The following is a 27,619-nucleotide window of genomic DNA, read 5'->3' as shown; positions in this document are numbered from 1 at the left end:
TTTTTGTGATTTGTCAACCTTGATAACAATTTTTGGACCTCTGTGCTTCATATATTGAGTCTGTTGTGGGATGGCTATAATCTGAAGGAATGGGTCTGTCCCACAAAAATCTCATCAACTCATAAAGTATTTTGATAGTCTTTAAAGTGCAACTTGACTGCCTTTTTGTTCTAAGAATGGTTTTTGTTCCCGTATTTTGGGGCAGCATTTACACACATAGTACAGATGGCCACAGATGACAGAAGAAAAGTCCATTGGCAAGGCTGACCAGATTTTTAAGACTTAATTTTCTCTGACAAAATGAGCCACTGGTATTATCCAATCTTTTAATTAACTCCTTGGGGAGGCTCCAAGCGGTGGTTCTCCAAGGTCTATTTTGGTATCTTCTTGCTCACCCAATGGGGGGAAATGACTGGGCATTCTGCCAGCCCAAGATTCCACAGGGATTGTGCAGGGAGCTGATAAAACTGGAAGTGCAGCATGCCGAGTGTTACACCTGTGAGATCCATATGCTGATTCTCATGGCTCTCCCTGCCTAACACAGTAAGAGCTTTCTTCCCACTCCTGAGTGGGAATTCAGCGAGCTGCCTCTTTTTGCGTTACAGTTCATGCTGAGACCTCAGGAAGTATTCCAGCGGTCAAGTCAAGAAGCATCTGGGCAGGAATTTGCCACGACAGTGACTTGAACTTTTTAGTATTCTCAAAACCATCAGGTAAAAATGGACTTAGAAATGTACTGGAAATAGCTTAGACAAGTCTTCGTTTTCCAGCTCAGTTCCTTGTCTCTCACCCTGTCCTTGTGTGTGTCTCTGAAGTTTCTTTTTTTGGGCTGTGCACTTTTTTCTTTCCATTACTTGCATTTTCCAAGGCAGGAACTGCTTTGTACTGTTAGCACAGCCAGAGCCTCTGCAGTGGGTATCTGTGTTACCAGAGGTTTACATCATGGATGGGTCACACATTGGTTAGACTTAGGTGCCATGTGGTGAATTCCCTTGGTCACTTTAAAATAACCATGGAGTCCCTGACAAGAAAATCATATGTCTTGATGTCCCCAGATTTCACACCCACTCTCAGAACACCCCAGGCACTAGGGGTTTTGTCCATCTCTTCCGCACTTCAGTAAACTATCGTTCCCTGTAGCAGGACCCAAAGGTAGGAGTTTTGCAGCTTTGAGACAAAACATGAAGGCTTGAAGATGATTCTGGTCCCATGGAGTTCAGTGATAAAACTCTGAACACAGCCAGGAGTTCACCCTGAATACACTAGAAGGGACTTTAATAATAAATAGACTGATTTAATTAGGCCAGGAGCCTATAGTGCCTTCATCTGGACTCCTCTTGTGGAGTCCAAAACCAGGTGATTTCAAACAAGAACTGACCAGAGAGTTGCTCAGATCTCAGGCTCACAGACGTAGGGTTTGAGAACATGAGGAGAACAGTTTACCTGAGGTCAGGAGAGGGGTCTGTTTTCTCTGTGCCCCTGGGTGTCTGTGTCTGGAGAGGAAGAGAAGCACCACAAGGCAGTAAAAATCAAAGCCTCCTTCTGGCTTTGAGGTAATCCATAGGTGTTGGAAATCTCCCTGGCAGAGGTACAGGAATGCACAGCATGTGGGGTTGGGGTGTGACTGTAGATTACAGTGACAGAGAGTCCTGAAACCATGGGAATTAGGGAGTGGAAAACCTGCCTAATACCCAGACCCCAGAGGCATTTTGAGGGGTGAGATTTGTGTGTGTCTCAGACTGTAACATAACATGCAACACACCTTCCCCGACTGTCCCTGATATGAATCATGCAGCCCATCCCTCCTGCTATGAGCAACCCCAGGACAGCTTTGTGGCCCAGTCAGCACCTGCCAATGTGGAAAAAAACAGTCTCAGGAATGCGTGCTGGGGAGTCCCGTTAACTGCGCAGTAGGTTAAAGCTTTGAGGAAGAGTTGCTCCCCTTTGCCGCTTTTATTTTCCACATGCTCTTTCCCTCTCCCTACACAGGGTCTGTCCCTCACTCTTTCCCTGCACAGGCTGAGTTACCTCTGGGATTCTCTTCAGCCCACAAAGACAGCTCAGGCTGATTGCCACCTTTCCCACGGCGTAGGCAGTCCCTGGTTTAACACAGTCAGAGGAGGTGTTTCTGTGACTGTCATTGTAGGGTCTGGCATCTGTTTTTGTTTTAGGGTGAGGGAGTATTTGTGTGGCAGGACTGGGAGTGCTGAGGAGATGCATATGGATAACTGGACAGCGCTGGGGGTTGTTGTACACAGTGTTGGGGGTTGTGGGAGTGGGGAGGATGAGGTCCATGGAGAAGCCAGCTTTGCCGAGGGCCGTGGGATCTGTTACAGGGACAGGCGAACAACCTTGTGTTTGATAGGTGCTGGGAGCGGCATGTTCACAAACACATGGGCAATACAGTGGAAATGAAAATTTTCTTTTTGTTTGTGGTTCCAAGGCCAGAGCTGGGACCCTTCCTGGCCCCCAGTGCAGTTAGGGAGTCTTCGGCTGGCCCAAAATTTACTCAGTTTTGTTTCCAAATATAAATATCAGAGGGGTAGCCATGTTAGTCTGTATCTTCGAGAACAACAAGAATTACTGTGGCACCTTATAGACTAACAGATATTTTGGAGCATAAGCTTTTGTGGGTAAAGACCCACTTCATCAGATGCATGAGTGGGGTTTTTTTGTGACCTCAGGCATTTCCCCGGAGGAAAGAACCTCTGGTCTTTCTTTGGCATTGCACCCCAAACCATCCCAAGTGCTCGTTATGGGCGCTAAAGGTTAGTCTGGCTGAATCCTGCCTACTGTTGTTTTGCACAGTGGCTTGTCAGAGGCCCTGGAAAAGTGTTGAAATGTTTGCTTAGTCTCACCGTTTCAAAATCCATTATTTCAAGTCAGAATTGATTTGAGTCGAGCTACCAACCGTTGGCTCATGTGACACCTCTGTATGGTAGACTGAAAAGCCTGTTGTTAAATATGGGTTCCACATAAAAGTACATCCAGTCTCTGATGTTATTCATTAACCATTATTTGTTAGATTAAGTAGCCTGAGATCTTTGAGTCTCTCACAATCCAAAAAGGTTTCAAATCTTTAAGTAATTATTGTTTAATTCTTTGTTTAAATTATTAAATAATAACTATTTTAAAAATAATGTGGCATTTAAATGTATTTAAATTTATTTTATTTATGCTTTTGTTTAAAACAATTATTTAAAATAAAAATATTAAAAATATTAAATTATTGTTTAAGTATTCAAATATTTAAATAATTATTTAAATGATAATAATATAATTTACTGGGGTCCCACTCTTTAAATACTTCTCTGACCTCCCCCACTCAAGCATCTGATGAAGTGGGTCTTTGCCCATGAAAGCTTATGCTCCAAAATATCTGTTAGTTTATAAGATGACACAGGACTTCTTGTTGTTCTCGAAGATACAGGCTAACACCGCTACCTCTCTGATAAATAATTATTGTGACTCTTCTTTGAACTGACTGCCATGTATCACAATCCATTGTTATTCGTGGACACCAGAACTAGCTGTAGAATTCCAGATGTTCTTGCACTAGCACTAAAGATAGATGTAGACACACTAGCCAATTTACCAGCCAGTCTGGATAGCTCTTAATCAGTGACGTGTTCTCTTCATTATTTGTGATCCTGCACTTTTTGTGTCACCAGCAAACTTAAGGCATGAACAGAGTAAGCAGCTGAATTGCTGGCAATTGTTTTTGCTTACGCTTGTCAGTTGACAGTGGTTACTTATATCTCCGACAAGGCTGGGTACCACCAAGAAAACGTCTCCCCAAAACAAACAAGAAACTATCAGAGGTGCAGGCCTGGAGTCGTAAACAGCATGATCCTTGAGCCGGACTTGCCCATACTGGTGATCATTTAACTTAACAGAGGAATGCCTGCTGTCATGGGGGAAAGCTCCACTCCTTTCCAGCTGAAGAAATGCATCATGGATGAACCATGAGGGCCACATGATCCAGTGTCCTCTCTCTGACAGTGACAGCTCCACAGCCTACAATGTAGGCAGGAGAAACCAAGCACTAGGTGGTTAGGGTGAGTGGGACTTGATCAAGAAGAGGGTGTCATCCTAGTGCATAAAAGCTAGAGATCAGCTTGTCCCCTCAAACACACAGAGAAAGAAAATATTTACTTAGTGGCATCTAAGCTGAGGAGGGATAGCTGCGTGGCTTGAGTATTGGCCTTCTAAACTCAGTGTTGTGAGCTCAATCCTTGAGGTGGCTGTTTAGGGACTGGGGCAAATAGATGCCAGGGATGGTGCTTGGTATTGCTAAGAGGGCAGGGGACTGGACTAGATGACCTCCCAAGGTCCCTGCCACTTGTAGGAGATGTGTATCTCCAATTATATACATATATACTTTTTTTAAATGGATCATCTCATTATCCATGTATATTTCCAACCTTCTCTGCTTCTTGCTTAGCATGCAGCTTCACCTGCAATGCTGGTAAAGGGGTCCCACAGTCTAGTGAGGCTCTGAGGGGGACAGCATATTTTTTTCTTTATTAGCATTGTCTGGGACATGCTTCAGTTGCACTGAATGCGCGTATGATCTTATCTTCCGAGACGGTCTCCTTCTACTCTGCCGGTCAGTATTTTACCCACTTTTCTCCTATCAAATTTTATTCTCTGTTGTGGCGTAACATTTGCAGGCTTTTCAATCTCTTTCCTTCAGAGAGTTTTCTGAGGCCCGTCACCAGTCATGTTTGCTTTCCCTGAACCCCACAGGTTCTGCAACTTCCTGTGCACAGCATTTGATAGGGAAGTGTGCCATAAGGCCTGGATCTCTGTGATGAGCCCATGCAGTTAAATGAGGACCTTGGTAGGTGTTGCAGTTATTGACACTGAAGTTTACCTGCTATCACGCTTCTTATTCATCTGGTTGGTTTAGCTCCCTCTCCTTTTCTGGACTTGACTGTGAGGATATAGGCAAATGTTGCCATCTCACTACTCACACCCTTTCTAGATTGCTAACTATAACAACACTGTACTGTGTGATATAAAGTGTTTAACTCCCTCTTTCTGGTCTTCTCCTTTCACAGGCACCTACACCTTTACTGATCATGATCTGTGAATCCATCAGCTCATGGCCGCTGTCAACCTCACCCCCACCGAGCTATCAACATTCATCCTATTAGGCATTCCTGGTGTGAAAGATGCCCATGTTTGGGTTTCCATCCCTATCTCTATGTTCTACATTACTGGACTCTTGGAAAACATGACGCTTCTGTTTATTGTAGGTAAAGAGCAAAGCCTTCACCAACCCATGTATCTGCTGCTCTGCATGCTGGCAATCTCAGACATCAGCACACCTACTAGTGTGGTGCCAAAAGTACTATGCATATTTTGGTTTGACTTGAAAGACATTACTCTGGGTGGCTGCCTTACTCAGATGTTCAGCATTCATGTGGGCGCTATGATACACTCAGCCATCCTTGTCACCATGGCCTTTGATCGCTACGTTGCTATATGTAACCCCCTGAGATACACCACCATCCTCAGCAATGCACGGATAGCTATGCTAGGGCTCGTGGGTTTGATAAGAGCTGTTATCTTTGTTCTGCCTCTGCCCGTGCTTGTGAGCAGGCTGCCCTTCTGTGCCAACCGCATTATCCCCCACACGTATTGTGACCACATAGTTGTAGCAAAAATGTCTTGTGGGGATATCACAGTGAACAGTGTGTATGCTTTGACGCTAGTGTTTGTAACCATTTCGTTAGACCTTACACTTATTGGTCTGTCCTACAGACTCATTATCAGGGCTGTCCTTAAAATCTCTTTCCAAAAAGCTTACCAGAAAGCCTTCAATACTTGCTCAGCCCACATGTTTGTGATCCTGGTTTCTTATCCTGTATTCATCTTCTCCTGTCTGACACATAGGTTCAGTCACAACGTTCCTCCGGAGGTTCATATCATCTTGACCAATCTCTATTACCTCCTTGTCCCCATGTTCAACCCTGTTGTTTATGGGGTCAAAACCAAAGAACTTCGTGAGAAAATAAGCAAATATTTTTGCAGAATGTCCTCACCTGGAGTAACTGACATTTAGCCTACATGATGGGATTGGGAAAGCGTATCTCCCCAGTCATCAAAGGTGTCCTGTCCTTGTTAGGGGTGACGAGCTTCTCTAATTTCCACAATAGTGGTCCACCTAACTTCTTTCTACTTCTTCACCAAATGCTACTGTTGCCATTGTTCAGTTCTCTCTTACCATCACCAGAGCTATTTCATCATTGGCCATCAGCCCCCACCTCCACACAACCTGTCCCTCAGACATTCTGAGACTAACAACAGACACTGTAGGTCTCTGAGGGAAGGTGACTTACCATGAGTTCCAAAATTAAGAGGTTTCTTTTTCAATTCAGGATTTGAAGCTCTGCTTTCTGATGGCCAAATGGGGAAAAACGTCAATACTTAATTTGGTTTTCAAAGGTAACATGGTCTGATAAGCAAATTGTATATAACCAATCATTAAGAAATCCTGGGTTGGGTAAAAGAAATGGTTCAACTGGATAGTGCATTTATATGATGGTCTGTCATTCCCCTGTGAGTCTTTTTCCTGACACCTTCTCCCGAGAATTTGAGGAATTGGTAACACCAAACCTCCTCTGGAGTACTCAATACTATTTCAGTTTTTGGTAGTTATTTGAGATGTTCTAATCTGATTGTTTCTGCCTCTGTGTGCTTACATCTAATGAAATACAGTGCTAGACAAGAGTATACAAGCTTCCCTTTAACACTTGATTAGATATAATTGTTGTGTTCCTGTTTATTTATGCCTCCACTACCTGCTGGTAAAAAGTTGATTTTCAGCTATTGCTGGGCTATCCAAAACACAGGTAGCCTTGGATTAACATTTCTTAACACATTGCACAGTTGATTTTTGACTCACTTGCCTCTGGATATTTCAACACACATTAACCACTCCCATTCTCAAAGACAGCAAACACAAGATTTGATCTTTCAGCGCATGAGACAGATGAAGAGAGATTGCCAACATATGTTCAGAGCATTTATTCACTTGCATCGTATTAAGCCCCAGCAGCTGCCTGACGGTGACGTTTCATCAACCCCAGTGCTCAGCTGGCCATGGTCATCCTGGCCCTGGTTGAAGCCCTGCAATCCACAACCTTTCCCACCGGTGTCCTGCAGAACCTTGACACAGGGCACTCCCAGTGTCCCAATCCCTGTCCTCTCTGGAGCCTCTGGAGGTTCCCCAGCAGTGGAGACAGGTGAGAAAGGCTGGTGGTGGGTGACAGGAGTGAAGAAAGTTGTCTCCAGAAATGTAGGGTGTTGAGACAGACATTCATGGAGCTGTGCAACTAGTTCACACCCACCCTGCAGCACGAGGACACCTGCATGTGGCCCGTGGTCCGACTTGAGAAAAGGGTAGGGACTGCATTGTGGGAGATAGCCACCCTGACAGCCACTGTTTTGTTGGATGTCAAATCAGGATGGGCAAGGCCACTGTTGGGGCCCTCCTGATGAGGATATATAAGACTGGGGTCTCACACCCACCACAGGGAGGTAGGAGTCGGCTCCAGGGCTGAGGGGCCCTCAAGGGGAAGGGGCTGGGGGGCCTTGCAGGGGACCAGGCTGGGGCATGGAGGACCATGGGACACCCCACCATACAAGGCCAATTGTCAGTGCCCTTCCCTCACACAGGTGGTGCAGGCAATCAACCACATCATCCTGCAGAGGGCCTTCTGGGTCAGTGCTCTTGATGATGCCATTGCAGGATTCGCAGCCATTGAGTTCCCCACACCACAAACTGGGACACAATATAAACCACAAAGAGTATCACTCCATGGCACTGCAGGCCCAACATCTGTGTGGGCTGGTCCAGCTGAGACCAGGATTGCCCAGGTATTGCTGAACTCCTGGCTGGGGTGCTGAACAGAGAAGGGCACCTACATCCCTGCACAGGAGCTCCCAATGGGAGCCATCACAGCACTGCCCTGCATCGTGGCTGATGGTTTGTACCCTTGAAGCTGTGGCTGATGCACCGCTACACAAGGCACATGACCCCCAATCTGGACTCTTTTAACCAGTTCCACAACCACATCCGCTATACAGTGGAGTGGGCTCTTGGGTGCCTAAAGTGGTGCTTTCATGGATTTCATATACACCTGGACATCAGCCTCCCCAATTTCCATGGGGTGGTCATGGCCTGGTGTGTTCTGCACAACATTGTCGAGAGGAAGCATGAACAGTATGTGCAGGTATGGGCTTCAGATGGCGGTGTTGTCTATGAACAACTGGCCATGGCCCTGCGCCTCTAGGCACACTGGATGGTGGAAAGGGTCCAGGAGGCCCTGTGGATGTCCTTTGAATAGGAGCCTCACTGACCCTCACCCAGGCACAGTCCAGCCCACACCCACGCAGAACCACGGCCAGAGAACATCTGTTTGTTCCTGGAGGGTGGCAGTGTGGGAAGATGTGGCCTCATCCTGGTCATGGCAGTGGTGACAGGACCTACAGGGCTGGATGCGCTATGGCCTGAACAGCAGGATGGGGATACCCCGGGTCCCTTGGAGGGTGGAGCGGGGCTCCTGGATCCCAGGATGGGACTACCCTTGCTTTCGGAGGACGATACTAAGTAGACACCATGGGAGAGAGAGGTGACCCATCAGTGCTGCCACCTGGCTGCAGGGGCTCCATCTCACCCCCAACCCTAGTTGTCCCTGGACCCACCATCCACTCACCCGACCCCCCCCGCCCCAGATGTTCCCATGTGGCCAGTGGGGCTGCATCTGTGGGGCATCAGCTGGACGTGGGCTGTGCCCCACCTCCCTTGCTGGTTGGGGTGTTGTGGTGTTGTCCATGGGCAAAGGTTCTGGGTGCCACCATGCCTGGGCCTGGGAGACAGCCAAAGGATGCAGGGAAGGGTGGCCCCATCAGCCTAGATTTACTGAATCACCAGATACCTACCTGTGGTCTGGAGAACATGTCTGGGGAGACTTAGTTTGAGGGGGATTGGTTGGAGGATCTGGAGGTGATGGGGATGACCACGGGCTCTTCCTCCTCTGAGGCACTATCCAGCTCCTCTGCCCTGCTCTGGCGAGGGACCCAGCTGGTCCTGCGCCTCTGGCTTGGGGTCAGTCTTGGGGCTGGTGGTGTCAATGGCGGCCACTGGCTCAGGAACGTTCTTTGGGCCCAGGAGTTGGTGCAGCTCCTTACAGTATGAGCACACCATGGTGGCCCCTGCCCTGATCTGCTGGCTGAGTCCCTAAACCACCTGTAGGCCTGCCTCAGTTCTTTGACATTTGTTTGCACCTGATTGGCTATGTACAGGGGGTGGCCGTGTTTCTGGATCCCCTGGGACAGATCATCGAAGGTCTTGGCATTCCTTGGCTGGCCAGTGCTGTGCTGCAGAGGCCCTCGTTCCTCCAGAGGCTGAGGAGGTCTTTTAGCTTGCCCTCTCTCCATTAGGGGCCCCTCCTTTTCTCATCCTGGCTGGCCTCTGGAAACCCTCTGGCAGGGAAGAGGGGGATTCTGGGGGTCCCAGGGGTCTTGGGTGCTCTCCATCTGGCTGGTGTGGTAAGTGGCTGGCATGTGGGAGCAGATGGAGGGTGCAGCAGCTGGTGTGGTGTTCCTGAAGCTGCCAGCACATTCTCAGTTTCCAGCAGGGGTTTTCTGGCTCCTTGCAGCTATAAGAGAGGCTGGACTGAGAAACTATAGAGCCCCACTAGGCCTGGAAAGAGTGTCTCTGTGCTCCCTGTGGCAGCTGCTATGGCAGACCTGCTCTTTTGAAAGAGTGGGCCAGGAGCACCTGCACACACCACCTTTGGAAATTTAATGTTCTAAGAAGCTGGTCTTCCTGAAATCGGATGGGAAGAGCAATTTGGAAATACTTGCCCCTTTCCATCCAAAATAATGCTGAAAGAGGCTGTTATGCCCGTAGATGCTCTGTGTCCTCTTTTGAAATTAGGCCTCCTTTCAAAATTGTTTTCAAACTGGAAAGCTGGGGTAGAGGCACGCTTGTAGACATAGCCTTGGAGTCCACTGTATCACCCATCTACACAGATCTATTACAATACACAGAGGGACCTTACAGACTAACAGATATTTTGGAACATAAGCTTTCATGGGCAAAGACACACTTCATCAGATGCATGAGTGGGGGAAGGGTCCTCCCACTCATGCATCTGATGAAGCAGGTCTGTGCCCACAAAAGCTTATGCTCCAAAATATGTTAGATCATCAGGTGCCCCAGGACTTCTTGTTGTTCTCGAAGATGAAGAGTAACACAGCCACCTCTCTGATACAATACACAGAGGGGTAAGCACACGGCCAAGCAGACAGCATCACCAGAAGGTGCAAGAGACCTGTCAAGAGCCCCCACTTTCTCACATCTCTTCTGCATAGGCCGCTCCCTACTCTGCTTCTTCTCCCCAAGAGCTTCCTCTCGCTCACTTCTCTCTTTGCCTCCCTTTATCACTTGCTGGATCACCCCCATACTCTCCCTCCCAACTTCTCCAGCTGCAAGTCAGTCATTATAGGCTCTTTGTTTGTTTTTGTTTGTTTGTTTGTTTTGTTGTTTTTTTTTTGTTATCTTTGGTTTTGTTTTGTTTGGAGGGGGCAGTGTAGTGGTTGTGAGGTCTACGTCGTGTATTTAAAGCTCTAGGTTTTTTCACATAAGTTAGCAATCAGCTAACAGAAGTATTGCATTTAATTTACATTTCAAACAAATACATTTAAATAAATATTAGACACATTTGCCTCCAATACAGTCATGTGCTGACATCTTGGTACAAGTCATTTAAGGAACACTGGTTAGTTTTAAACTTTTATTGTATATTTTACAGTGTTACTAACTCTGCAGAGGGAGAGTAGTATTATTGCTTCTGGGGTCCACCTCAGCTGTGAGAGGACTGTGGTTACAGTGGGACCCACCTGGGGCAGATGCAACTGGGGTCTCTATCAGAATGACAGAATGGCCTTAGTGGGTAAGACCAATAGTCCATCTGGCCCTAGTAACTTCTCTTCTGACAGTGGCCAATGTCATGCATCCCGGACGGCACGAAGCGAAGAGGTCAAGCTTTTTCCACACATAATGACTTGAACCAACTCATAATCATATCACTTGTCTTGCACATGGTAGCAGTGACTTTTCAGAGATGAACAGATTTAATATGACAACTACATGGCCTATTTGCAGTGGTATGAGGCTTTAGTTAACTAAAAATGGTTTTTGTTCCCATATTTTGGGGCAGCATTCCCACACATAGCACAGATGGCCACAGATGAAAGAAGAAAAGGCCATTGGCAAGGCTGACCAGGATTTCTGAGACTTAGTTTTCTCTGACAATATGAGCCTCTGGTATCACCAGATCTTTTATTCACTCCCAGGGAAGGCTCCAAGCTGTGGTTCTCCCAGGTCTATTTTCTTCTCTTCCTTTTGCTCACCCCATGGATGAAATTGACTGGACATTCTGCCATCCAGAGTTTCCACAGGGACTGTGCAGGGGGATGATAAAACTGGATGTGGAACATGCTGAGTGTTACATGTGTGAGATCCATATGCTGATTCTCACAGCTCTCCCTACCTAACACAGTAGCACTGTCCTCCTCCTCCTGCGTGGAAATTCACTGAGCTGCCTTTTTTGCATTACAGGTAGTGCTGAGATCTCACAAAGTGTTCGAGTGGTTAAGTCAAGAAGCATCTGGGTAGGAATTCGCCACAACAGTGACTTAAATTTTTTAATATTCTCAAAACCAGCAGGTAAAAATGGATCTAGAAATGCATTACATATAGCTTAGACAAGTCTTCATTTTCCAGCCTGATTCCTTGTCTTTCACCTTGTGTGTGTGTCTCTGTTCTGAACTGTTAGATAGCACAGCCAGAGCATCTGCAGCGGGCATCTGTGTTACCAGAGTTTCACAGGACGGAGGGGTCACACACTGGTTAGACTTAGCTCCCATATTCCGACTGTTTTGGGTCACTTTAAAATGACCCTGGAGTACCTCACAAGAAAACCATAAGTATCAAAATCCCCAAATTTCACTGTCACTCTCAGAACACCCCAGAAGCTAGGGTCCTTGTCCCTTTCTTTAGCACTTCTTTAGACTAGCACTCCCCGTAGCAGGACCCAAAGGTAGGAATTTCGCAGCTTGGAGACAAAATGTAAACACTTGAAGAAGAATCTGGTCCCATGAAGTTCCGTGACAAATCTCTGAACATGGCCAGGAGTTCACCGTGAATGCACTTGAAGGGACTTTAATAATAAATGGACTGATTTAAACAGGCCAGGAGCCTCCAGTGACTTCATCTGGGCTCCTCTTGTTGAGTTCAAGACCAGGTGAGTCCAAACAAGAACTGACCAGAGAGTTGCTCAGATCTCAGACTCTCAGGCATAGAGTTTGAGAACATGAGGAGAACATTTTATCTGAAGTCAGGAAATGGGTCTGTCCTCTCTGTGCCCCTGGATGTCTGTGTTTGGAGAGGATGAGAAGCATCACAAGGCAGTAAAAATCAAAGCCTTCTTCTGGCTTTGAGGGAATCTGGAGGTGTTGGAAATCTCCCTGGGGGAAGTACAGGAATGCACAACGTGTGGGGTGGGGGTGTGACTGCAGATCACAGTGACAGAGCGTCCTGAAACCATGGGAATTAGGGAGTGGACAGCCCACCTAATGCCCAGACTCCAGAGGAATATTGAGGGGTGAGATGTGTGTGTGTCTCACACTGTAACATAACATGGACCACATCTTCCCCAAATGTCTCTGGTACCAAAGCCCTATGTAGCCCATCTCTCCTTCCATGAGCAACCCCAGGACAGCTTTGTGGTCAAGTCAGTGCCTGCCAACCTGGAAAAAACCAGCCTCAGGAATGTGTGCTGGGGAGTCCTGTGAGCTGCAGTAGGTTAAAGCTTTGGGGAAGTGTTGCTCCCCTCTGCTGCTTTTACTTTCCACATCCTCATTGAACCTCATCAGATTTCTTTTGGCTCAGTCCTCCAATTTATCCAGATCACTCTCGATTCTCTCTCTACCCTCCAACATGTCTACCTCTCCCCCTAGTTTTGTGTCATCCGCAAACTTGCTGAGGGTGCAGTGTAGTCCCTCATCCAGGTCATTAATAAAGATGTTGAATAACACCGGCCCAAAAACCGAGCCTTAAGGCACTCTGCTTGAAACTGACCACCATACAGATATTGAGCCATTGACCACTACCCATTGGGCCCAACCATCAAGCCAGCTTTCTATCCATCTTATAGTCCAAGGATCCAATCCATATTTCCTTAACTTATGGACAAGATATTGTGGGAGACCATATTAAACGCTTTGCTGAAGTCAAAGTATATTACATCCACTGATTTCCCCATGTTCACAGAGCTTGTTAACTCATCATAGAAGCTAATCAGATTGGTCAGACAGGACTTGCCCCTGGTGAATCCATGTTGGCTACTTTTGATCATTTTCCCCTCTTCCAAGTGCTCCAAAATGGATTCCTTGAGGATTCCCTCCATTATTTTCCCAGGGATTGAGGTAAGGGTGACTGGTCTATAGTTCCTGGATTGTCATTCTTTCCTTTTTTAAAGATGGGCACTATGTTTGCCTTCTTCCAGTCATCCAGGATGTCCACTAATCTCCAAGACTCTTCAAGGATAATGGCCAATGGTTCACCACTGACCTCTGCCAATTCGCTCAGTACGCTCGGGTGCATTAATTCCAGAGTCTTGAACTTGTGTACATCTAGTTTTTCTCGATAGCTCAGAACTTGTTCCTTCCCCACAGATGGCTGCCCTCCACCTTCCCATACTACATTGTCTAGGACCGTCAGGTGGAAGTTGACTTTGTCTGTGAAGACTGAGGCAAAAAAACATTTGGTACTTCTGCTTTTCCTGCATCATCTGTCAATAGGTTGCCTTCCTCATCCAGTAACAGCCCCACACCTACGCTGATAACCTGTTTGTTGTTAACATGCCTGTAGAAACCCTTCTTGTTACTCTTCACATCCTTTGCCAGCTGCAGTTCCAAATGTGCTTTCGCTTTCCTGATTACTGCCCGGCATTCTCCAGCCGTATGTTTATACTCCTCCTTAGTCAACTGTCCATGTTTCCATTTCTTGTATGTACCCTTTTTTAATTTAAGCTGACTAAGGCTTTCCCTGTCAAGCCAAGCTGGTTGCCTACCATGATTGTATTTCTAACTATGCATCAGGATGATTTGCCTTCAGTAAAACTTCTTTAGGTTCAGGTGGGATCCCACCACAACACACTGAGCTCTTGAGGCAGCACCTGGCTCCCTGCTTTGTTTTACTTTCTACCCTGTTCCAGAAGAGATGCTCTGTCCCATCTCTGGCTGCTGCTCCTCCTTGGGTGGCAGCAGCGGTGGTGGCTACTGTTGCTGATGGTTGGGTATTTGCTGGTCCCAAGTTCTAACAAGAGCTCTTTCTCCCCGGCTGGCCAGCCCCAACTGACTGGCCTTCCTGGCCTTTATACTTGATACACCCTGTCACAATGCAAGAACACAAAATCTCTGCTGACAGTTTCACAGCAATGAAAGAATTAACTGCGCTGGTCACTGCACCTGAAACATTCTGCTTCAGACAAAGACAGCAGGGGTGAATGTTTCCTTTTAGACACTAGCAGCACTAAACAAATTCACCTTGAAATATTTTAGCACTTTTGTTTGCCATTTTTGGTTTGAAAGAACTGGCAGCCCTCAACGAGGATGCAAGCGCCAGTAGAAGGGTGGAGATGGGAGCTGATTATGATTGTGATTATCTTTACAGAGCTGTGTTGCTAATCTACACACACTCCAGTTGGGGCCTATTAGCTTTTCTTCTTTTAAGTAAGCTCTGTACCAGGTAGCTAAGAAAAGCTTTCATTTGTTACTTGCTGTATAAGATCACTGTGTTCAAAACCAACCTAAAAGTAGCTCAAACTATTTCTTGAAACAATACTGTGTTTTGTTCTGCTTTGCTTTGTTTTTATTTAAGTTTTATAGGGCTATTAATGCAGTAGAAATCAAGGCAACCAAAAGCACCTCATGCTAAGACGCAGACAGAGCAGCAGCAGCCAGAAACACAAGACTTAGGAACAGCCCAGAAAGCAAAGACTGACTGAAGCCAGAGCAGCAGCAGTGGTCTGGAAGAGTCAGACCTGAGATAGAGGGAGAGCAGCAGCAGCATGAAACACCAGAGGCTGAAAAGCAGCTTGGCAGGTGAAGCCGAGCTGAAGCCAGCAAGGAAGCAGTAAGCCAGAAGAACCATTGCTGAGGAGCTGCAGCTGGAGGAGACCAGAACTGGGAGTGGGATCAGCTCAGACCAGTTGCACCAAAAGTGAGTCAGGGCTGAGCTTCTCCAGGGTCAGTGCCTGGACGCTGGGTGCTGCCCATGCCATAAGTAGCACAACCTCTGAGCAAAATAAGCAGCTGGGGAGAGCAAAGGGGGCCATGGGCAGAAAGCCCAGCTCAGGGAGTGGTCACCAGACAACCAGGCCCTGAAGACTGGACTCAGAAGTGGGGATGTGAATCTGATGGGCAGGCAGATGCTGAGGAGAAGGGTCTTGCCGCCGATGATCTGACAGGGTGTGGTCACTGCCAGAGGAGGCGTCTGACAAGTTTCAGCACAGCTGTGCAGCAAGAGCCTGGGCAGGAGGCCCGGGACCGTGCTGGACAGACTGTGGCCCTTCCTTTTATCCTAGAGACAGCCATTGGTGATGTCCTGGTTTCCTTGTACCCTTCCTATTTCTTTCCTAGTTTTCTTACAATTGCTGGTTAATAAATTATATTCAGGTTGAACTTAATGTAGTGACCATTGGGTCAGGAAGGTGTCTGGCATCATGTGAGTACCCCAGAGTGGGGAGACCATAGCCCCCGACCCTGGGGACCCAAGGAAAATGGGTACCCTCATATCATTATGGGACTGTAAAGCAGGTGATCCTGTCCTAGTAGCAGCCCCCCTCACCAGATAGAGAAACTGATCTGAAGATTATTGGAGAAAGCTGAGTTTGAGAGCTTTCTGCTTGGCAAGAAATCACATATTAATAGCTGTGCAGTACTCATGTCTTTGTTGTGGTCTCTTTATGGTCCCCACTTCTGTATTGCTGTGCGCGTAGGATAAAGGTCCAATCATTTGACTGTTTCTGTTTGTTGCATAATTTAGTTTCCTGGCTGTAAATTAGTTAAGGGCCTGGGCCGTGATTCATTCAATAATTGTTCTGCAATATGTTAGGCTGGGTGCGGGCACAGCCGTTTGTGGCGTGACCTTGAAAGTGTTGCGAGCTGCGGCCCACACTCACCCCACGCATGGTCAAGGCTTCGCTACCCAATCAGAACCCAGCATACCAGTGTGCAGCTACAACCCCCTACCCCCAACCCCAAGGAGCTAAGGACTCAGCCACATACGAGGGAACAGAGCCAGCTAAGGGCTTAGTCACATATACGGAAGCGAGACCCCCGCCTCACTAAACATTAAAAGCCCCCCAAAAGGAAAATCTCCTAGCTCCTAAAAAAGGCAAAAGGGCACAACGCACTGACATTGGCCCAGGGGTTGCTGCCATGTCCAAACCCTGATAAAAAGTTAAACTCCCTCCTCCTAAGTCGGAGACGTGCGTTCGTTGACAAGCCCATTGGCGGGCCTGAGTCGCTAGACTGTCCCGCCAAAAATCCAGACCCTTTCAGCTAGATGTTAATGTGGGCTGTGCTCACCATCTGCAGTTTGGTAACTGCCCTTTAACTACGGGGTTTCCCCTGTCTGTCATCTGACATGGCATTGAGGTAAAAGGCTTGAGTGCGCTAGGTATTTACCCTTAATTCCCCTGCTCCCCCATAACATTGATTAAGCCATTGTTAATAAAGCTTTTTTTCCACTCCCTGCTTGTCTTGTCTCCATCCATCACTTGTCCAGTGAAACCCTTTTACTCCTGGGACACTCGGTTAGAGAAATACTTTAGTGAAATAAATGGCTAAGCGACAGCTAACCAAGACTCAAATTTCACTATATAAACTGGGTCCCAAAGAAAGGGTTTTCTTGGAAACAACTCCAGGATACGGGCCCAAGATTGGAGCTGCCAGGCCTCAACATTCTGCCAAATACACAGTGAAGAAGCTGAAGTGCCCCAGATGGCCTGACCCTGACTCATCAGCACAAACATTTCATCTGCATAGTAACAGAGAGAAAGCCGTGTTAGCCAACTTTGTCCACATATCTATTCTGGGGATACCATCATTGGGCCTGACCAGGTTATTCACAGAATCACGGGCACATTCTCTTGTTCCTCAACTAACATCATATACGCCATCATGTGCCAACAATGCCCAGATGCTTTGTATATTGGACAGACTTCAGACTCTCTCAGACAAAGAATTAATGGGCATAAAACAGACATAAAAACACTCCTGATCCACAACTGAAGTCACTACTTTAATGGAGTTGGCCATTCTCTTAATGACCTGAAAGTTTGTGTCTTACTGAATAGGAATTTTCACGCTAGTTTGGAAAAAGAGGCTGCTGAACTCTCTTTTATATTCAAATTTAACACATTAACGTGTGGTTTGAACTGGGATGGGAATTTTTTAGGTCATTATACGGGCTCTTTTGCATATTTGGCTTAATCTAGTTCTTGACTCCCCACCCTGCTTCTGCCCCTCTGCTCTCTGATTTGCTCACCTTGATAATATTTTTCTGATTTGTCAACCTTGATTATTATTTTTCATTCTCTGTGCTTTAAATATTGAGTCTGTTCTGGTCTGGCTGTGATCTCAAGAAGTGGGTCTGTCCCACGAAAGCTCATCACCTAATAAATTATTTTGTTAGTTTTTAAAGTGCTACTGGACTGCTTTTTTGTTCTGATTTCATCTGCGGTTTTGGATTGGTGAGCAATGAGTAAGTAAAATGTGTATTCTGCATGGTCACTGTTAATAAATAGAGGATGAGGATATTACTGCGTAAGGCTCTTTCAAGGCCGAAAGGTCCTGCACACCTGCAAAGAATATTCCCTGAACCAAGGGAACTGGAAAAGAATGGAGGTGCCTAATGGGTAACACATTGAGCCCTAGGAATGGGGTAAAAGTGGGTGCCCATGTATGTGTGTAACAGAGAATTTGTGCAGGTAACAGCCCCTAGACAGCCAGACCTTAAGCCCATAAAAGCTTCCAGCATTATTGGTAGGGACGACCGCAGGTGGGAAGATACAGTGCAGATATATCTATGGCTACAAGGAGTACAGTGAACGAAGGTAACCTACTTCCTGTGCAGAGTACAGAGCTTTTATTACTACGGGTGGAAACTCTGAAGTCTGGTCCCTTGGGACCTGATCAATGCTGAACAAGAGAATTTGCTGTACTACAGTAGGTCAACCTTGTCTAGCCCATTGCCAACACTTTTACTGCTTATGGGGCTCTTAGAAGATATTTAGTTCTGTATCGCTGGTACCCAGAGTGAAACTGGTAAGGCCTAGGAACTGCTGAAGGGACTGGGGAAGAAATGGTGGTCGCTTTGTGCAGACACTAGCAAAGTTATTTCGAAATAACGGCTGATATTTTGAAATAACTTTGCTGTGTAGACATACCCTAATAGCTCTGCGCTAAACTAAAGAAGGATGCATGACATTCTCTGGTGCCAAGCAACATCTGCCGCCTCCATACAATACTGATATGGTTCTGATGTGATTACGCCTAGGGTAGAGAATGTAGATTGGGATTTTGTTTATTTCCTAGGTAACCAAGTTAGGCTATTCTTACTCATAATCACTTAAAATTGACGCCAGTACAGTTAATAAGTCTGTTTTACATTTTAAACCTATAATGAGTTATTTGCTATGCAAAGGGGGAATACACTCAGGATCAGGGGCTGGTGCACAGCTGTGGGGTAATAGTTAGAGGACCTTAGTGGAACTGGCTGGAACCTCTCTGTTGTCACTTCATAAGTGGCTGTTGTAAGCATTCATGAAACTGTGGCTGGGTGTGTCCCTGCCTGAGTACAGCTGTATTAGTGGAAGATCTGGAGAGGGTTGCAGCTTGTTACAGCATCACAGTGTGAGAGGGAGTCCGGGATGGCAAGCTAGAGGGCTCAGCCCTGGGGTTGTACATCATGCCCAATAGATACTGTTATATCTTAAGTCCATTTCCTTTTGTAAAGCATTCAGTCACTGCAGGCAATGGGCATGTTTCCCCTCAGTCGTCTGTCTCTGGTGTGTGTATTGTCTACCCAACCACCCTTGGCATTTAAAGAAAATCACACCCTATGGAGCTACTTGAATGAAAGACACAGCCCAACATATGACAGTTACCGATGGCAATTATTGATCTCCATCTCCAAAGTGGCATCTCACCTGTCCCATCAGATCATTGCCCCTCATGTTTTTAATAATGAACTCTAATATTCAAATGTATTCAAATACTCAAAGCAGCCAGCTCCTGTCTGATTCAGCACAAAGCACAAGAGTTCTCCTCTCCCTGTGGGAACATCCCTTAATTAATGTTTATTTCAAAAGGTGGAAAGGGGACACAGAAGCACAGACATGCAAAGAGAGAGACTCAGTACTGTGTTTCCGCTCTCCAGCCTGTTTTCATCCAGATGCTGTGTCTGCCCTAGAGGCTGAGTGAACCCCACTGGGATTGCACAGAGCTATATTATAAGCTATGTCAACTCTCAGAGTGGGATGCTGCTGCAGATGCAGGAAGGAGAGAGGTGTGAGACTCGACTGTGCGAGGGAGATTCCCAGGGAAGACACTTCTGTCTCAGAATTTGCAGGTAAGCAGTACAATGTGTGTGTGGGGTGGAGAATAGGTCTGTTTTCCTTTCTAAAGTGCACAGCCATTAAAAATCCTCGGGCCTTTTCTATGTCTGAAGAGTTTGCTCCAGGAGCATATGCTGATATGTTCCTCTTTGCTGGGTATCCTCCACTCCAGCCGAAGGCCTCCAGCATCCAGGTGGCTTCATTTCAGTGGCACAGTGGGTCCTTCTGGATGGAAGGGGTTACTCGATGGGTAATACAAGTCTGCATTCTGAGACCAGACCCCATACTTTCCTCAGAACCTTCTGAGACAAAACTCCCTTCGAAGTAAGAATTGAGTAAACACCTCAGGATCCAACTGTGTATTAATGCACAGAGTCTGTTCCCTCCTCCTTTTGAATTTGAGGGTTCTGGCTGTTAACAGGGGGGTGACATTATCTGACTTTCATGTGCTAGAAAGCACGGAGGCACTAGGGCTTCTCTATAGAATGAGTACAAAAATGTTCAACATGGGTGCCACACCTACATTGACAGGAGTGTTGTGAGCAAGACATGAGAAGTAATTCTACTGCTCCACCCTGCACCGATTAGGCATCAATTGGAATCCGTTGTTCAGTTCTGGGAACCACGGTTTAGGAACGATGTGGAGAAATTGGAGAAGGTCCAGAGAAGAGCAACTGAAACGATTAAAGGTGCAGACAAACTATGAGACAAGATTTTAAAAAAATGGGTTTGTTTAGTTTGCAAAAGAGAAGGCTAAGTGGGCACATGATAAGAGCTTTCAAGTACCAAGATGAGTATTACAAAAATTATTCTCCCTAACCTCTGATGATAGGACAAAAAACAATTGGCTTAAATGGCAGTAAGTGAAGTTTAGGTTTGACAGTAGGAAAAAATTACTAACTGTCAAGGTGGTTAATTACTGAAATAAATTGCCTAGGGTGGCTGTAGAAGCTCCATCATTTGAGATATTTAGGAACAGATTGGACAAATATCTAAAAGTGATGATATAGATGGTGCTTGGTCCTGCCATGAGGACAGTGAACTGGACTTGATGATCTCTTGAGGTCCCTTCCTGTTTTTGTGTTCCATTGATCTATTATCTTGTCTCCTAGCTGTTAACATCCAAAAATTTCAAAAAACACTTGAAGCAGGAACAGACACCAGGCATGGAAAATGTCAGATGGGCCGTTTAGCTAGTTTTTAGTCCATTTTATAAATGCTCTACTGATATTGTACAGTGTTCATTTTAAATCAGTATGTTACAGTCAATTAAATGCCTCAGATAATCTAACATTTTTGCATTTGGACTCTTCCCTTGATCAGTCAAATATTCTACTGTAGATATTGTTTAACATCCTCCTTGAAATATTTTTCAGTCCATGAGCTGGTGGGATATTTGTACCAGTAACTGCTTCTTTCCAAATGTAGAAGACAACTATTTCTTGAATACATCTACCTTTTCTGCAACATACACAGGATTCCTTTCTCCCTCTTCTAACTTCTAACTGAAGTCTTTTCTAGGATTTCTTTTATGCTCAATATACTTAATCATCACCTTTTGTGGTACATAGCTCAGCCAAGCATGGATTTTCCCCCTGATTTATGTGGAACCATAGCTTTTTAGCTATCTAATGAACTCTAAAAATTAACTATTTTCTTTCCCATTTTTCTGTCTAGTTTTCCCTCTCTATATCAATTGATCTTGATCTGCCTCCTATGTAATTATCACTTTTGAAGTGTTTATGGATATCAATTTGGACAGTTGAATGTAAAAAGTCTCATTTTTTTATTTTTCCTTCCTCTATCATATGCACCAGTTTTTGTTTTGTCCATTGGTGCAAATGAGTAGTTGTTTTTCATTGAGCTGTTGTCAATGACATTCGGGTCTTTTTTCTGTGATGTGTCATAGTTGGGATGTTTCCCCAGGTGTGTATCTTGGCAAAATTTTATTATTTTCAATTCTCAGATTTTGAGCAACTAAGTAACGGTGGAAATCCCTACTGAGTGGATTTTCTAACTTGGATTTCATTGCAATAAGAAGCAATGAGGGATAAATATTATCCACACTTCTATTAAGGTTTTCCACAAAATTAAGTTTTGAAACTGTTGATGCATTGACCACCATAGAATATGGAACTGGATTGGTAAGGGCAGGTGTCCATAATGGATTTCTGTGAATAAGAAAAGTGTTATTTTTCTGTGTGTGAAGAGTGAGAAATCTGCTTCACTCATGAGAACAGATCCAGTAGCTCCCGTCATGACTCACATTTACATTGTCTCTCCATCCAGGCATTTGTACTGAGATCATCACCATAGACTCTGGGCAAATACTGAGATCACAAGAACATATGGTCCATGCAGGAGGCAGCGTTGTCCTTCAGAGTTGGATGCCTTTCGTGTTATTCTATGTCAGATTCCAAAACAACAAACTTCACCAACCCCTCCACCTTCATCTTGCTGGGCATTCCTGGCCTGGAGGCAGCCCATGTCTGGATCTCCATCCCATTTTGCGCCATGTATGCCACAGCCATCTTGGGGAACTTCATCATTCTCTTCATCGTGAAGAGGGAGTCGAGTCTCCATGAGCCCATGTACTATTTCCTCTGCATGCTGGCCATCACTGACCTGATTCTGTGCACCTCCATCCAACCAAAAATACTGAGTATCTTCTGGTTCAATTCCAGAGAAATCAGTTTCAGTGCCTGCCTCACCCAGATGTTCTTCATTCACTGCTTCACTGTGGTGGAGTCTGGTATCCTTGTGGCAATGGCTTTTGATCGCTATGTGGCCATCTGTCATCCCCTGAGACATTCCACCATCCTGACAAACCGCGTGGTGGCCAAGCTTGGCCTGGCTGTGATGCTACGTGGCAGTATAATTGTACTACCATATCCCCTTCTGGCAAGGCAGTGGCCATACTGTAGAAGGAACATCATCGCCCACTCGTACTGTAAGCACATAGCGGTGGTGACACTGGCCTGTGCTGATATCTGTGTCAGTAATTACTACAGTCTGTTTATGATTCTTTTTGTGGCCTTTATGGATCTGTTCTTGATCGCATGGTCCTATAGTTTGATCCTCAGGGCCATCTTCAGACTTCGCACAAGGGACGCCCGCCTCAAAACATTTGGGACCTGCAGTGCTCACCTCTGTGCCATCTTTGTCTTTTACATACCAGATGCCGTATCCTCCATCATGCACCGGTTTGATTACATTGTGCCCCCACATGTCCTCACTCTCATTGCTAATGTGCACCTTGTTGTGCCCTCCATGCTACATCCCATCATCTATGGGCTGAGAACAAAGCAAATCCGGAATAGGCTGTTCTAGCTCATTGCACACGAAAACACCTAAAGTCTTACATTGGTTCTTCATGGGCCAAGGTGAATGCAGTGCTCACTGTGGGTAGGACACTGGCCATGTCAATCCAGGGTTGTGAATTCTTTCCTTAAAGGGAACTTTGAAGGGTCTGAGACAGGAAAAACTGTGTCAGGGATGGTGATAGATCCTGCTTTGAGTTCAGGGGACTGGACTCAGTGATCTCTCATGGTCCCTTTCGGTGACATGATGGTGACATGGTTCTGGGCCCTTTTTTTCTGTGTCATTTACTGGATAGTCAAACAGACACTGGACATGTTTGTGACCTAACTTGTCTGTATCAGTGTGGTAAATTGGGGAATTGGTCTCTGCACAACCGATTGAGTTGTTACCTCTCTTATGGCTTGTCAGTGTACTCCTGCATTTCCACTCTTTCTAACAACATTTCCATAAAGGCTCATCCCTGCTGCTCCTCTTCTGCCCAATGCCTCACTGACTATATCATCTCCATGCCACCCAAGCCCCCATCAACTCCTGCAGCTGGAAGGGAGTCATTTCAGATTTTGGGTGGTGGTCATGAGTTTAACTATGTTTAAATATTAGATCCTTCCTGCTCTAATATTATCATGTTCAGACACCTTGGCACAAGTTAGTTAAGGGACACTTATGTTCCAACTTTTAAATTTTAACATGTGTAATTTGTTTTTACTAACTCTGTGGAGAGAGAGAAAGAGAAGGAAAGAGAGAGAGAGAGAGAGACAGAGAGAGACAGAGAGACAGAGACCATTATTACTCCAAGGTTCCATGTCAGCTCTGGGAGGGGATGGAGGTGTAGTGGCTTGAAGATCTCTAACTTGTCTGAGTAATCATTAACTTCACCTTTTCTTATTTAGACTTCTGACCCTGCCTCATTTTCACCAGCATTCACTATGTTAGTCACCCAATCACCACCGGCTTTCTTTGGAGGACCAAGTCAAAGAAGTGTAGCAGCACCGCTGCCATTGCCATGATTTCTGTTATTGTTTCTCCTTTTCGCTAAACAAAGGGCCCAGGGGAGAAGAGGCAGGGCCCTCGAGCAGTCAGCTCTTACCACTGCCCAAATCACAACACTGCATCTTCCTATCCCTCCTTCACAGCTGAGTGGAGAAGCATTGTGCTGCTACAGATCTTCAAAGAGGCAAGGGCCTCCAGCCTCCATCGCTGCCAAAGGAGCAGTGGTAGTGGTCAGAGCTCTGTGATCCTTTGAAACATCAGGCCCTAAGACAACTGCCCCCTTCATGCTCCCCTGCAAGCTATAGCAGCACACACCTTAGTACTGAAAACCATTTTTTTTTTCTGAAGAGTCTCTATGAGTTAATAAGAACAACATGAGGAGAAATTGAAGAAGGTCCAGAGAAGAGCAACAAGACTGATTAAAGGTCTAGAGCACATGAGCTATGAGGGAAGACTGAAAGAACTGGGCTCATTTATTTTAGAGAAGAGAAGACATAGAGGGGACATAACAGCAATTTTCAAGTACCTCAAAGAGGTATAAAAGAAGGAGGGAGAAAAATTGTTCTCCTTGACCTCTGAGAATAGGGCAAGGAGCAATTGGCTTAAACTGCAGCAAGGGAGGTTTAGATTAGACATTAGGGAAAACTTCCTAACTGTCTGGATGGTTAAACACTGGCATAAGTTGCCTAGGGAGGCTGTGAAATCTCCATCACTGAAGGTATTTAAGAGCAGGTTAGATAGACCCTATCAGGGATGATCTAAATAGTTTTGGTTCTGCCAAGAGGGCAGGACACTGGACTTGATGACCTCTCAAGGCCCTTTCCAATTCTAGCGTTCTATTGTTCTAAGTTTTTTTTTTTTTTGACAAGCACAACACTGTTAACTTGAAGGCTACTGAGGTTTCTTACTGTGTGGCTTTGTGTACTGGCAAAGCAAGAGAGGCACACAAGATAGCTGATAAACTACATCTTCTGGCTGTAGAGACTGAATGAACTGGATTTGTTTTATTTAGAAAAAGAGACGTCTGAGAAGGGATGTGATAGCTATTTACAAGTACCTAAAAGAGTGTTGCAAGGAGGAGGGGGAAAAATTGTTCTCCTTGGCCTCTGAGGATAAGACAAGAAGCAATGGGCTTAAATTGAAACAAGGGATGTTTAGGTTGGACACTAGGAAAAAGCTTCTTAACTGTCTGGGTGGTTAAACACTGGAGTTAGTTGACTAGGGAGGTTGTAGAATCTCTATCACTGGAGATATTTAAGAATAGGTTAGATAGACACCTATCAGACACAACTTCAGCTCACCAACCCTGTGCATGACTCGAGCTCAATTCTGCTGCCCACGTTCAACCGCACCCCTCCATGGGCAGTTGCGGCTCAACTCCACCCCCTGCAGCCCTAACCCACCACCAGGCTTAACCCTCCCCAACTGCCCCCCACCCCCAGGACTTACCTTTCAAAAGGAGCTCCAGGTTTTCCTGCTGCTTCAGCAGATGCAGCATGTGCATTCTGCTGGGGAAAAATCTGCACCCCCCACCCCACTTACATGAAATTCCAGTGACGTGGAAGAGTGTGGGAATATAACCGTCTCGCAAACTGAGGCACTACTGTGTGCGTCTGACGAAGTGGGTCTTTGCCCACAAAAGCTTATGCGCCAATACACCTGTTAGTCTGTAAGATGCCACAGGACTTCTTGTTGTTTTTGCAGCTCCCATGATGCCTTGGGAGAAAGGGGAGATATTGCTCTCCTCCAGGAGTGCTCAGTGCAGTGGCCAGGCGGTGGGCTCCCTTGTACAGACAGGAGCCAGTTAGCTGATGGGTTGCACCGTCCAGCCCAGGAGCTGCTGCTGGAAGCTACAACTGGCTGGAGCATTGATATGGCCAGGAGCTTCAGAGGCGCTTGGTGGGTGTCCCAGAGGGGAGAGACTCTTGCTGTGCTGGAGATGACGGAGAGGGACTTGCAGGGAAGGGGCTGTAGGTAAGCAGGACTCTTGTTTGGGAAAGTGCTGCATGGGGACGAGCACAGCAGGGAGACTGAAACTGAGCCTGGGGAGAGGCCGAGTGACCTGCCACTGAACCAGGAGCCGGAGCTGCTGGTGTTGGGGGGGCGTATCCTGTTTTGGCGGTCTGTACAGTGTGCAGGTTTGGTTGGACAGACACAAAGACCCTTCACAGTGCTGCTTTCACTACAGCTGCAGGTCTGCAATGTGCCCACACAAGCTTCTGGGACTCTGAAATCCTGAGAAGCACACGCTCGTTGGGGCGGGGGGCGGTGGTAAATGGCAGCTGTGGATGTGCCAGTTAGATACAGTTCATTATTTACTGTATGCGCTGTTTGTTAATTGATTTTATTTAACTGCACCCAGTGGGTTTCATCTCGCAGTGATGTTTCATCTTATTGTGTTAAACCCTGTTCCTTTGAGTTGTTCAGTAAAAGTGTGTTGATTCGAAATACCTGAAATGCATATTATTTCTAATGGTTATTACGGAGAGTAGATTCAGGCCACAGATTATGATGAAAATGGGACTATTCCTGGAGGTTTCCAAGGCACACCAGCGACTGCGTACAGAGGCCAGCCAGAGAGCGGCACCCTCAATTTTGAATTCCCATAGAAGTTAAGGACTGCAGCAGAGGAGTCGGTAGACGATTCCCACTTGTCCAGTGGGCTGTTCACGATGTCCTCTAATATCAAGAACATCAGGCACCCAGGCACACGTGATTTGCTAAATACGATGAACCTAGGTGTATTTGAATGAATGCATCCTTTTTGTCAATAAAGTTATATAGGTGGATCTCTCTAATCCAGGTTAAATCTCTCTAATCCAGAACTCTCTTGTCCAGCAACAGCCATAATCCAGCATGATTTTAGTTAGCCAGATGTTCACTTATAATGTGTGGCCAAGTTTTCTGTGGTCCCATAAGTTTGTTTGCTGCCACGATTCCTGGCTCTCAGTGTTCGGTGCTGTTATTTAGCTGTAAATTACCCCTCAATGTCTTCTAAGAACTCAGCAAACAGAGGAAGTTCTGCTAGACAATACTGACCAAATTATCTCATCTGGCTCTTTTCAGGTGCTGAGGGTGCTGGATTAAAGAGGTTCAACCTGTATTTGAATGGTGTTTGCTCCTAGATAACACCCACAAGGCAGTTCACATCTACTTTTACCAGCACAATGTGGACGAACCCATCATAGTAATGGACCATTAAGAAATGCAATAGATCTTTGAGGAAGCTTATCCTGATGTGACCTATGATGAGGGATTTTGCTTGGAAAAATAAAGTTCTCCCCATATACAAGAAGTTATAATCGGGGAAGAAACATCATCATGTGGTATAAATCCTCTCAGCTCAACACCAGAAAATAACATCGAAACAAGGGCTGAACTGGAGCTGTGATCCCAGCTGGAAGGAATGTGTGACTTGTGTATGGAACGTGGGTGGACTGTTTGTACCATCAGGGTGAGATACTGCTTGATTCAGAGGCTGTCTGTGGTATGGGACTTAGGCTGGGGTTTGTTTTATTTCCCAGATAGAAAACTTTGACCTGTAAGCTGTTACTTAGAAGCACTTTTAAAGCAGCCCTTCTATAGCTAAAATATAGATCAGC

General features: G+C 45.9%; 2 protein-coding genes across 2 annotated transcripts; both read left to right on the top strand.

The window, feature by feature from the left end:
* Window positions 1–5,239: 5,239 nt before the first annotated feature.
* Window positions 5,240–6,070, top strand: LOC142007618 (olfactory receptor 52P1-like). Its single transcript, XM_074984305.1, has one exon. It carries the CDS (start codon window positions 5,240–5,242, stop codon window positions 6,068–6,070), a length of 831 nt encoding a protein of 276 aa, XP_074840406.1.
* A 16,042-nt stretch (window positions 6,071–22,112) lies between these two features.
* LOC142007617 (olfactory receptor 52M1-like) lies at window positions 22,113–23,036 on the top strand. The gene has a single exon (XM_074984304.1). The coding sequence runs from the start codon at window positions 22,113–22,115 to the stop codon at window positions 23,034–23,036; it is 924 nt and encodes a 307-aa protein (XP_074840405.1).
* Window positions 23,037–27,619: the final 4,583 nt, after the last annotated feature.

Source organism: Carettochelys insculpta, chromosome 1 (genome assembly GCF_033958435.1).
Source record: "Carettochelys insculpta isolate YL-2023 chromosome 1, ASM3395843v1, whole genome shotgun sequence".
NCBI classification, from domain to species: Eukaryota; Metazoa; Chordata; order Testudines; family Carettochelyidae; genus Carettochelys; species Carettochelys insculpta.
This window is presented reverse-complemented; position numbering and strand designations above follow the sequence as displayed.